The following is a 12,602-nucleotide window of genomic DNA, read 5'->3' on the forward strand; positions in this document are numbered from 1 at the left end:
ATAATTTCCTCTTGACTTTAGTGTGTGTGAGTGTGTGTGTGTCTTTGTGCATGTGTTGAGTTTGTGCATTTCCCAACTAAATAGCTCGACAAAGCCGAGAGTTTGTTTTGCTGGTCACAACAAATATTGCACACACACCTACTCAGCCCCATCTCAGAGCCACGGATCTCAAAACTCCACAAAAACAGACGTATTGTTTTAGGTTTTGCACATTTAAAAAAAATGTCTTTAGACACGCAACTTCAGCAGATAATTTATAATCTCTCCTGCCCTCTTGTCTGCTGTTCCATCTGTTATGTTTTGCATGTTATGTTGTGATATGACCAGCAGAGCAACACAGAAGAAAAATGAGGCTGAATAAGAAACCAAATGAGAAATAACAAAAGTGAACATTACCACTCCTCCATCAGGGTTGCGGATATATCCATAACCGATAGTTTTGTCAATGAAGAAGCCATAATCAGAACGCCTTAGGTGACCGACAGGCACTCCATTACGGAAAACGGCCTCCAGACCGAACATCGGTACTTTCCTATTAGAGAGAGAGAGAGAGAAAAAGAGAGAGCGAGAGAGAGAGAGAAAGAGAAGTGGAAATGTAATTACATTAAAACACACACCCAACATGCCCTGTTTCTTTCACACACTCAATAAATCAACTAATTTAAAGTTTAATTTAGTGTTCCATCGCGGCAGCCTTTCTCTCATATACAGAATATAAATGCATTAACCTTAGTAAATGCATTAATATTAAAGCTTCTGATCTCTGAGACTGTTCTCAAATTGATTTTCAGCTTAGGTTATTTCAGATATAGAATTCCCTTCCCTCTATCAAGTGTTTTTTATCAGACTTTACTGACTCGTCAATGGTGAAGCAGACGATGCGCCTCCTAAGCCCCTCCTTCTTCTGTTCCTCCAGCCTATCGCGACCCAGGAACGGGATTGAACTCTTTAGTTTGCAGGTGAAGGCTAGCCCCGCCTCCAAGGGGGTGTCGTCCGGGCGGAGGTCAGCGTGCCAATGTCTGTAGCCTGGTCACGAGAGGACAACACAATAAGCACACAAAAAAATAGCAGCAAATTGATTTGTCAGCTAAGACCAGAGCTCAGCTTGATCTGTTTATTAGGGGCACTTATCATGACCTTATTACCTTTCTCTATGCTGAGCGAGTCGATGGCCCTGTAGCCCGAGTTGATGATGCCGTGCTTCGCACCAGCAGCCATGACAGCATGGTAGACCGGAAGGCAAGCGTCCTTGGGAATGTGCAGCTCCCAGCCGAGCTCCCCGACAAAGGACAGACGCATGGCTCGCACCTGCACGAGGGAGGAGGAGAGAGGAGGCTCAGAGAGTCGGAGGGAAAAGCATGCAGAGGACCAAGCTGCCACCACTCTGCTTGTGCTCACTCTCTCTAGCTCACACACACATTTATACACATATACACACAGAGTCTTCATCTTCCAGGACGAGATTGATTTGTCCTGCTGCACGAAAGTAAAACGCACAGCCAGAGAGCAGAGGAGAACGAGATTAAAATTGATGCAGGGATAAGATAAATGTTTAGAAATGAACGTGTCCAAAATTCTTTCAGTCAAAGCGATCACTGCTTCTTGGGTTGAGAGGTGTCGATGATGGAGGGGACAGAAAACACACAAGAAAGGATAACACAGAAAGATTGAGATATATTGAAGGTATGAAAAAGATGCTAAAATAAAACCGAAAGGAAAAGGTTGAGTATTTGTCAGCCTGAGGTTTTATCCTTCATGAATACTGGCCGTGATGACTCAACATCTCTGTTGTAAAGATCTGGGAGCACGAGTCTCCCACAGCTTTTTTTTTTTTTTTAATACCTCACTTTAATGGAAATCATTTTAAATCTTTCTCCCAGCAGGTAGACACAGAAAGTCGTCCCCTCCAAATCCCTGGAGCTGCTGTAATGAACTGACGAGCAGCTGAAGAGCTTTACCTACAGCTCGAGCTTCTCCAGAGAGTAAAGAGGGAATCAATGAAAACCTATTTTATCAAATTGGAAAGTTGAAGACACAAACAAACATCTTTTTTTCTGAGCTTGAACCAACTCCAACGCACATTTACATGGCAGATCAGTCAGACAGCAAAGCAGGATCCACCTGGACTTCTATAGAAGAGCTTTCTGTTTTTAATTTCGAATTTAATGTTTAGCGTTTGAATTTTTAGTTCTATTGATTTTTAAGTATTTTCTCTACTTGTCAGATCATTATGGCCCCAAAGAAACGATATGAGAATGAAATCCATGTTTACAAATACCAGAATAGGATGCCCAAAAATATTTATATTTGTGAAAGACAAGGGGAAGCAAAGGAGAGGAGGAAAGTGGAAGTAAATGTGGAAGTGAGTGAAAAACGAGGAGGGAAAAAAAAACTCTCTCCAACAGTTTCCCCAGTGGGAGCTGTGACAGCCAGGCCATCTGGCCAGCCAAGGATCACCCTGGGATCCATATGGACACCACGAAACTCTGGAGACGACAGTACATGTAAGCCCGCGCATGTTCACTACACACACTCAACCCACATACGTCAGCCACAGACCTAAAAACACACAGACGCCTCTCGCTCCCCCGTCATTTGTGGATTTTCCAGATGGACAAATAAAAAGACAAAATCACAGTACAGACACAAGCACGAAACAATTCTGACAAACTTGAAATCATGTTATCTAACATTCGTACCAGCAGGAGAGAGAGAGAAAGAGATAGAGAGAGAGAGTCTAATGAGCTCTGAGTGGAGCAAAGGGCAGAGTGAGCACTGTTCTCGCAGCAGTGCAGCCATTAAAATGTCACCCGGACAAGGCCAGCAACCAGCTGGGATGGAACACACCACAAACAGTTTGCACGGGCACACACACACACTCCTGCAGAGCTGTGAGGAGATACTGACTGCCATCAATGGAGAGCTGCATAATTCATGCAAAAGCAACTAAAACAGAGCTAGAGTGTGTGTGTGTGTGTGTATGTGTGTGTACGCACAGTATGTGTTGATGCACGCGCCAGAACAACATGCTCTTTGATTCGAGGCATGAGACACTGTGGAGGTCAACTCGAGAAGCCGAGCCTCGGTACCTCTCAGCAATTTTGGACCCGTTATTTCAAAGTATTATTAATGAATATGTGATTTCCACGCTGCTGATAAACAACAGCGAGACCAACTTTGTTTTGAGTTGATCGACCTGAGGTGTAAAATGTTAAGAAACTGAATTTAGAAAGAGCTGGAGAAACCAAAAACGTGGAAAGCGTGAGACCACCGACATGTCATCAGTCCCTGTCGACTGAACCTTTGAAATAATAAAACACTTTCACTCTACAGTGAGTGATTTGCATAAAAGTATTTTTTAATTAACTATGTTTTTTTTTATTTAACAAGCAGTGACAGGGTTATTATGAAGCTGACAAATGCACCACATCCAATTAATATAGAAATTAGTTGAGGCTTCAAGTGTGTGTGTGTGTGTGTGTGTGTGTGTGTGTGTGTGTGTGTGTGTGTGTGTGTGTCTCACCTGATGTCCCACTGCGTTTACAACCTTGTGGGTAGAGAAGGGGAAACTTTCGTTGCTCAGGTCTGTGTCCAGCACCTCCTGAAGAACCTCTCGACTGCACAGAAACAGAAAACACAGAAAATCATAAACCGCATCAGTTTATTTAAAGTAGATCAATACAACTAATAATGATTGATCAATAAAACAAAAGCTGCTGATGTATTGCACATCCGCAGCTCCATTTTGAACATGAAATACAACAATAAAAATTGAAATACTGCAATGCAGTTGGACACCTCCGTCAACAAGTGCAGTTTCAGTGAACGTACATTATCTTTTGCAGATTCATCTAAATATATGTATGCACTCACCTATGCACGCACGCACGCACACACACTCACACACACTAAAAACAATATTATATAAAGATGAGTCAACTGAAAAAAGGCCTAAGTTTAGATTACTTTGCTCCTTGCACACTTGCATGTTTGTGAGTGGGCTGCTGGAGAAAACGGTGCGTGGGGCCTTTTCTAGAAGATATTTTTGCAGCAGCGTGGCGGAGAGCCAGGGTTGAAGATATTTGGGGAAGGGTACAGGTTACGTTTGTGTGCACATGTGTGGGTATGTGTTTGTGTGTGGGTGTCCTCCTTCTACAGAGCAACTGATGTGGATGAAGAAATGTGCGTATGCCGCTACAGTCTCTTATATGTGAATAAAACATTTCTTGCATATATGGATGTGTGCAGGCATCCATGTGGGGATGATTCACAGTCTGATGTTTTCTTCAGGCTGTCCTCCGGTTTCTGTTCTCCCTCATGCAAGGCTTTGTTCACTGAACTCAAAAACCCGAGAGCAAGGCCAATTAGCTATATATAATCAGTGAATGGCTCTCTCTGTTTGTGTGTGTGTGTTTGTGTGTGTCTGTGTGTGTGTGTGTGTGTGTGTGTGTGTGTGTGTGCATGTGTTTGTGTGTGTTACAGGGGTCCTGCAACCACCAATTTGTTTCACTGACTTGCAAATTAAATATGTCTCAGCTCTGGATTCAAGGATGGATACAAACACTTGTGGGTCTTCTTTAAGGATATCCGACAATTTTACATGTTAGAAATTAGGTTTGTGAAACATTGAACCGAGCAGGCATTATCTTTGCCCTTTGGACCGCCCTGCCAAGCTGTGAGAGAGGGAGTCTGCTGAGCTTGGTGACATCCCCATCTCGAGAGAATCTGAATCAGACATTTCTGGGAAGGAAAACACTGACAAACATCCATAAACGCTCTAATTTCCTCTCTCCTCTCGAGCTTTAAAGAGATCAATTTGCTTCATGAGACCCGAACATTGGTACTTGGTGGAGACAATACGGAGGAGCTGAGAATCATTACAGCTCTGTGCAGAGAGACGCCAATCTTGTTAAGACTTTACACACAAACACACACAAACACACACACACACTTAAACATGCACGCAAACACAGACACTCAGAAGCGGAGTATGCTTTGAATGCTCTAGAGAAGTCAACGAGCTCCATAATCAGTATCATATATATGCGTGTGTGTGTGTGTGTGTGTGTGTGTGTGTGTGTGTGTGTGTGTGTGTGCATCTATTATGAATAGGGGTGCCACAATTCTACAAATCCATGGTTCGCCCAAAACCTGTTTTTTTTTTGTTTGTGTTTTCTGAGTTAGGGGTGATCCATAATGCACCGACACAGCTGAATAGAATTTACCCTGAGGTCTGCATCCATCTTCTGCTCATTAAACTAACCTAAGTTATACTGTGGGCTTGAGTGGACCAAAGTCAACAAATGTATTATTTACAAAATGTATGGCTCACCCTACATTGAGAAACAAACATTTATTTTGTTATATTAGTAACTAGGATTCTTTTGCCGAGGCTAATGCATATGCTTCCATGTCAAAACAGGGACAGGGACAGGGACTGTGGCAGCGGGTCATCTTCTAATTGGTCCTGCCACAGTTTCATAATAAAGCAAATGTTTAATCATAATAACAGTAGTTGCATTATATAGCTGTCTGCAGCGGAATCATCCGTAAAGTTTTCACTGTCCATACAGACTTTAGTACGTGAACTTGTCGCTTGGAATCGGTTTCATTGATTGAAACAAAATTCCTGACCCCTACTGGTTTTCTTCAAGTTTAAAAGTAGTCCATGTATTTTCTAATCATTCCTAAAACAACAAACAGACAAAACAAAAACTTGGAGGCAGACGGTTGGGTTTTAGAGTATCGCAGTTTCTAAATCCTGTATCACGATATCTGATCGTGGACGTTTTGGTCTCAATTTTAGAATCCGCAACCTTGTGATCTATTGATTTTTGGTTTGATGCGAGCAACAAAAGCAAGAGAGATATAGATATTTTGAAAAGAAGATGATGAGCACACAGAGAACAGGCGGCAGAGCCATAAAGGAAGAGCAGGGAGAGGAGGCTGAGAAAGAGCTGGATACAAATCTAGAGACACAAGGACTAAGAGACAAGAAAACCGAAGACGCAGCCCACACAGAGAACAGAGTGGCCTGAACCCTGCTGCTGGTGAGATGGAGGAACAAAGACGAGGAGGAAGGAGGTGAGAGGGGAAGAAAAAGATAGACGATGAGGAGCTCAGAGAATGAGCTCGGGAAGAGGGAAAAGTGGCCGGCTTGCACTTTGAGTGAAGAACAAAGGATAACTGTAGGAAGAAAGAAGAAAGTGACAAGCTCGGAGTGCCACCTCGATCCGAACTCGAAAGAGCATCTTCAGATGAGGAAACCAATGCATGATGGTGCTGCTGATAAACAAAGATCAGGATATTTGATTAGTGAGTTAAAGACATTTACTGAGAAAAACTCCAAGAACAAGAAAACAACAAAACTGGAGCTAAAAGCAGGAAGAAAGTTTTGAAAGAAGAGAAGTTCAGAAGAAGCCAATAAATTATTTAATTAGGTACAACTGATTCAGCCTTAAATATCATCGTTTAAAATGTAATATTTGGTATGAGTATTTATACTATACTATAGTAATATATACAGAGCAAACCGAGGTAATACTATGATACTATCATGTGTTTTCTTCAGGCATACTTTACAAATATCTGAAGGTTTCAAATGTATATGACCTATATATATATATATATATAGCATTTTTACCGTCTTATCAACCCCTCAAAGCCAGCACAGCCTTCAGGGGGAATTTTGGGTCCAATATCTTGACCAAGAACACAGGGATCGTACCAACAACCTTCTGGATAGTAGACAACCCTCTCTCCATCCTGAGAGATTTAATAAAGCCTTATAAATAAACAACACATCCAGGTCCAGACTAGAGATCTAGAGACACAGATCAATAAATCCACAAAGCCACAAGAGTTAGTTGCAGTCCTCGTTCAGACTATACAACAGATCCAGAGGCTCATCCAGTGGAAACAAGCAGCTTCATCTATGTACACACCAGTCTGCGATAAGCCCAGTGCTTGATGGTATTCAAATGTATTCCCTGGTTGTCCACATTAAAGGTTCATAAAAATCTGCAACTTTGAATCACTGCTAAGCCGCATAATTACACCTGATTTAAAAATATTTGATTAACGCTATTTGACAATTAGCTCAGTGTTTACACATGGGGATAAGCATCACAGACAGTGCAGGCGATGAGACGTGATTCTGTAGGAGTAATTTTAATTATGGAAATGTGATGCATCAGGCTCCACTCTAATAACACGCTGAAGCTCATGCTCTGAGACAGAGAACCGCTTCAGGGTGGATTAGGGTTAGTTGTAGTTAGTAGGGTGACCAGTTTCTACTTAGGGATTATATTATAAAACAGTTAAATGATTGCAGATATAAGTTTAACAGCAGATGCAGAAGTCGAAGTGCAGAATTAACCTTGAACCTTGCTCCTTCTATGTTCTGTTCACAGTCAACCCGACCTTCTGCTTTCCTCTTATGTCTATTTCCAGATCTTGAGAAAAGACACTTAACCTGCTTTTATGGATCCAGTAGTTGGTATTTTCAGTTTCCCTCTTGTGCCCAGGTTGGAATCACAATCCGTCTAAAGACCATAAAGCTGGAAACATAAATCACGTCACCGTTCCCATTCATTCGCAGCCATCTCCCCCTCCCACTCCTCCATTACTGTCCCACCTCTTTGGTCCCTGGATGCTGAGCATGCCCATCTCCTCAGAGTAGTCTGTCAGCTGGCAGCGGAAACCCTGGTCCTGAAGAACGGTTCTGATGTGGTTCCAGTTGTGCTCGGCGACGCCGCCTCCGATGGCCAGGTAGTATGCATCACCTGGAGCGGTGGGGGGGGAGAGAGGAAGGAAATGATTAAGAGGGGTGGGACAGAGACAAAGAAAGATGGAGCAACTGACAGAAAACCTTTCAGCAGAACAACACACTAAAAACCACAGTATGTTAATTTATAACAACGTGAAAATACAACAAAAGAAATAGAGACAGGAGGTTTAAACATGTAAAATTAAAATGCACTTATATATTAAAGAAAATATATGTCTACACAAGACATAAACTAAAATCACACCCCGAGTGCACAACTCCCATTAAATTCAATGCTAACAATGTTAAAGAAAGTAAAACAAATGGATCTGCATCTAACTGTTAGTGCTGATGAATCCAGCAGGACTGATGAGATGAGTCGGGAGACAGAACAACAAAGGGCACAGAATAAAACTACAATACATCTCAACTCGACTCAACACAATGATGAATCCCACAAGGAATAAAATACGACAGCTGACAAAAGACAACAGTGACGGAATAACAAAGCAAGGCGATGCTATTTTATTTACAAGCCTGTTTCACTTACAGAGGTAGATTCAAGGTGCTGGGCAGATTGAAATAAGAAGGAAAGGATACAACAATGGATAGACACACACACACACACACACAGACACACACACACACATAGTTTCTCACCGTTGGATTCTGGTGCCAGGGGCAGCATGGCGGCGCCGGGCTCCAGTCTGCTCACCGTCAGGTCAGCCTCCGCCCCTCCTCTTTTGTTCAGCATGCAGGTATACACAGTGGAGCCTGAAACACACGCACACAAACACACACACTTAATTCTAGAGGCGTAATTTGTGGGCCAATTTCAAGTGTGCGCTCTCTTGGAACCAAGTCGACAGCAATCTTGAAATAAATAAAAAAATCAACCTGAATCTGAGGTCATTTTTCTGTTAATAACCGATTCTTGGACAGTAAATTATTTTCTGTGCTTTCCTGCACCTCATGTGTGAATAATTGTGATTTTTTTGTGTTTTGTTAAAACTTCTTTCGTGGCTACGGTATTGTTATAATTTTTTTTTATGCAGCAATCATTATCACCCTCTGCCTCCAGGGAACACAGATGAAAAACCAAATGAGGGCTGAGAGCATCAATTAACACAGATATTCATAAAGAAGACGTCCTCACAGTAATTTACTAATGAATGAAGTCTGTGTCTAATAGCAAGAACATGTGCGTCTTCCCATCGGCCGAAGGAGCTGATGGATGAAGTGACATGTTTAATATGTGACTGTCATCTCCCATTTGACTGAATGATTGATAACAGAGTTTCATCCTGTCGGGGGAATCAAAGAAAATAGGGGCTTAATGGGTTGGGGAAGTTTAATTTGAAATATTCTTTGAGCAAGAATCAACCATATATTTGTTAAATATAAAGAACTGGAAAACAGAAAGAGGGAGTGACAGACAAATAAAAGCTGTTTCAAGAAGCTACAAGTTAAAGTGGATGTTTCTGTTCTTTTGAACTCTTTTATGGGATCAAAATAAATTATATATATAATTGTCTGACTTCTCCTGCACAGTCCCTCACAGAAAGCATCACATATGGACTGGATGTAAAGATGGAAGACGCATCTCCACTTCCACTCGCGTATTTGGAGCCAGATTATGAGCAGTAGCTGTTGGAGGTCGGAGGTCCCATCGATACATGCACCCAACCAATCGGGAGTCAGTCTCAGATGTCAATCATTGCATGCATTCTGAGAAAATTTAATTTGTCTTGTACTTTGTTTGGTCTATGACCCATCCAATAACATGGAGGAGGCAGGATTTACGATCTATACTGCAGCCAGCCACCAGGTGGCGATTGAAATGGGTAAAAAACATTTCCTGGAGTTTGTTGAGCACAAGATCTTAAGACTTGAAGAGGAACTTTTCTGGCTGCAGAACGGATGTCACTCAGGTCTGCCTCTGTTGGGCCTGAACACTAAGCAGCCCTGCTTGAGACCAGCGTCCCCCAGATCTCTTGTGCAGAGCGGTAATTTGCTCAGTGGCAGTTCTTTGAGACAAACTGACAGATATCTATTTCCTGTACGCCCCCGACACGTCTGTGACTGCAGGGAGCGGGCAGGTAAGTTACAAATAGATCAGGCGATGAAGTCTCCCCTGCCACCACTTTCTCCAGTGCCACTATTAGATTAGATTATAGTATACATGCAGAAGGGGCATTTTTCGAGAGTTTGTGGAAGCATGGAGTGTTTTTCCTACTGTGCTGTCACCTTGTTGAGATTCTCTATCCGTGTATTGGACCTCTTCACTCTGTCAGTCAATCTCCTCCTCCATCTGTCTGTGCCTGTGCGTGCGGTGTGTGCGCTCCGTGTGTGTATCGGTAGCAGCCAGACTGACCTGGTTTCTTGTTGACATCAGCAGTGAACAGCCAATCAGCCGCCTTCTTGGCATCTGGTCCGGTGAGATAAAACTTTCCAAAGTAGGACATGTCAAACACAGCCACACCGTGTCTACATGAGAGGCACTCGCTCTTAATCTGCATTTAGAGACAAAAATATAAAAAAAATCATGACACGTGACCAAATAATGACATTGAAAAAATTGTTTCCTGTTGTTTGACAAACGGGACTTTTCGGTGATGACAGTGCATCTTTGGAGCTCGATCCTTGAAGGCAACATTCATCACAACACTTTTATATCAAAGGGGAAACTTATAGCGAGTTTTTTCACATCAAGATTGTCATCGTCTCTCTGTGATTTGTCCTCCGAGCCGCTCAGGGAGTCTGGCTCTCCCCCTCAAACTCCTTCACGCACCATAAAACTCAGAGACTACACTCCTCTAGCCTGTCTGCCGTCCAGGGCCGTTATTTCCCATGAGGCCACGCGTTCGCTAGTCTCTGGGGAAGCTTCATGTTCACACTCATCTGACCGCCAGAATATTTTTTATCCAGTTAATGAACGTTGGTCTACTGGGCAGCACACACACACATTGTCTCACACACAAACGTTTATGCTCACCGCGTCGTGATGTGGGGGGAAGTCGAAGGTGTACTCCTTCCCCAACAGATCGCTGTACTTGTGGTCCACATTCGTCTGAATGTCATAAGCTCCATAGTAATCATAGTCTTTAACCTGTGTAATAACAAAGACAAGAGATAATAGAGAGTAAGTAATTAATCATTATTAATTATCTATCGTTGATCATTAAGTGTAGAGAAGTCAGTCTGGTCCATTACTGGCAGTCAGCTTGTTCAAACAGGTCCTATTCAGAAAAAACAGAAAAAACTAGCAAGTTGTTCCAAGTGCCTTTTGTCAATATATGGAAGTAAATAAATCAATTGCGTGCATTGTGTGTGTGTGTGTGTGTGTGTGTGTGTGTGCGTGTGCGTGTGTGTCTCACAGGCGCAGGCCCGTCTTTGTTGAACCAGCCAGGTCTCTCCCAGCCATGTCTCTCCTGGAACACACAGCCCTGCTCCGTCAGCACCTAAAACAAACAATCACACACACACACACGCACACACACAAAAACACAAAGAGGTAAAATACACAAGGATGAGAAGCTTTGATTTGGTGTTTGTGTTGGAACAAACCGAACGAATGCAAATCCTTTCTTTTTCTATTTAAAAGCACATGTTCACAAAAGTCCACACGTTTGTAATCGAGAAAGAATTCACTGACAGGGCAACCACAGATATTAAGTATGAGGGCATTTTGACTATTGTTTTCTAAACAAAAACAAAAAAACGATTGTGGCTACTTACAGTTGATAGAACTAACTTTAATTACCACACTGAACAGTCAGAGAGGAACTGCCGTCGGGTGATAATAAAAGTCTTTCTCTGCAGTTTTTTCACTACATGCAAATTAACTTTCCTGACTATTAAAACTCTTACAAGGGAGGAAGGGATGAGAAGTGATGATAAAAACCCCGTTTTAGCTCAAAGTCTCGTAAATATAGGACGCTTGTTGATACTTGGTCTCTTGAAGCCTGTTGAAGTATTTAATATTAGATACTCAGCGCTCGTCCTCCTTGTTAAAACTGACAGTCGCCCACAGTTGGTAGGTATGTGTTCTGCTATGCTTTCCTCCTAGCAGGCAGCTAGCTGTGTCTTGCCAAACCTACCCACACTGAGCTATATTTACTGCGCCTGCTACCGAGGTGGTGGAAACGTGTGAGTGTCGGAGATGCGCCTGCTTGAGCTGTGAATACAGGCTCGTAGAAGTAGACCATCTCATTACCTCAACAGCTCCCGTGACCAATCAACCCTCTTGAATACTTATTAGCCATAACATATGGCGTCATGATTACATGCAAGCAGAGAATCATGAACAAAGGCTCTTTAAAAATTTATGACAAACAGACTGTTCTAGTGTTTTTCTGTTTTCGCTGCCCCCCCCCCCCCCCCCCCCCTTCCTGAGGCTGTGCAGCAGCAGGAAGGCTAGTTGCTAGGTGATGGCCCTCGATGAGTGATTAGCAAGGGCTAATGGGCTCGCAGCCGAGGGCTGGACTGAGCCGCTCTCTCAGGGACTCTGCTCTCCTTCGAGATGCAGTCTGGCTACCTGAGTGCTCCGCTCTGTAGCCAGCTCCCATCAAATCTGACGCCGTAATAACATTAACCATAACATGATAATGGCTGACCCTGCACTTAATCGATTGGAGAAAGCTGAGATAAAAAGTGGGAGTTTTCTTCTTTAGATGTCGTGTTAATGCAGAGCAGGACGATGGATCAGAATAACGCTGCATGCTGCGATTCATTGGAATGATTTATTGGCCTTGTTCAAATCCGGCCTTGACATGCACCTTTGTGAGCCGGTCGTAAATGAACAGCACTGAGTACAGGTCTGAAAGCATTGAAG

At 42.8% G+C, this 12,602-nt stretch overlaps 1 protein-coding gene across 1 annotated transcript in view; it reads right to left on the reverse strand.

The window, feature by feature from the left end:
* sardh (sarcosine dehydrogenase) overlaps nt 1-12,602 on the reverse strand; it is a 33,521-nt gene that overhangs the window by 3,893 nt on the left and 17,026 nt on the right. The window contains exons 13-21 of the mRNA XM_062413300.1: nt 11,146-11,229; nt 10,764-10,877; nt 10,143-10,281; nt 8,429-8,542; nt 7,637-7,784; nt 3,524-3,617; nt 1,146-1,308; nt 858-1,026; nt 397-532 (exon numbers count right to left, since the gene is read on the reverse strand). Of these exons, the coding sequence (XP_062269284.1) occupies nt 397-532; nt 858-1,026; nt 1,146-1,308; nt 3,524-3,617; nt 7,637-7,784; nt 8,429-8,542; nt 10,143-10,281; nt 10,764-10,877; nt 11,146-11,229 (1,161 nt within the window). The remainder of the gene's footprint in view (nt 1-396; nt 533-857; nt 1,027-1,145; nt 1,309-3,523; nt 3,618-7,636; nt 7,785-8,428; nt 8,543-10,142; nt 10,282-10,763; nt 10,878-11,145; nt 11,230-12,602) is intronic.

Source organism: Platichthys flesus, chromosome 19 (genome assembly GCF_949316205.1).
Source record: "Platichthys flesus chromosome 19, fPlaFle2.1, whole genome shotgun sequence".
Taxonomy (NCBI): domain Eukaryota; kingdom Metazoa; phylum Chordata; class Actinopteri; order Pleuronectiformes; family Pleuronectidae; genus Platichthys; species Platichthys flesus.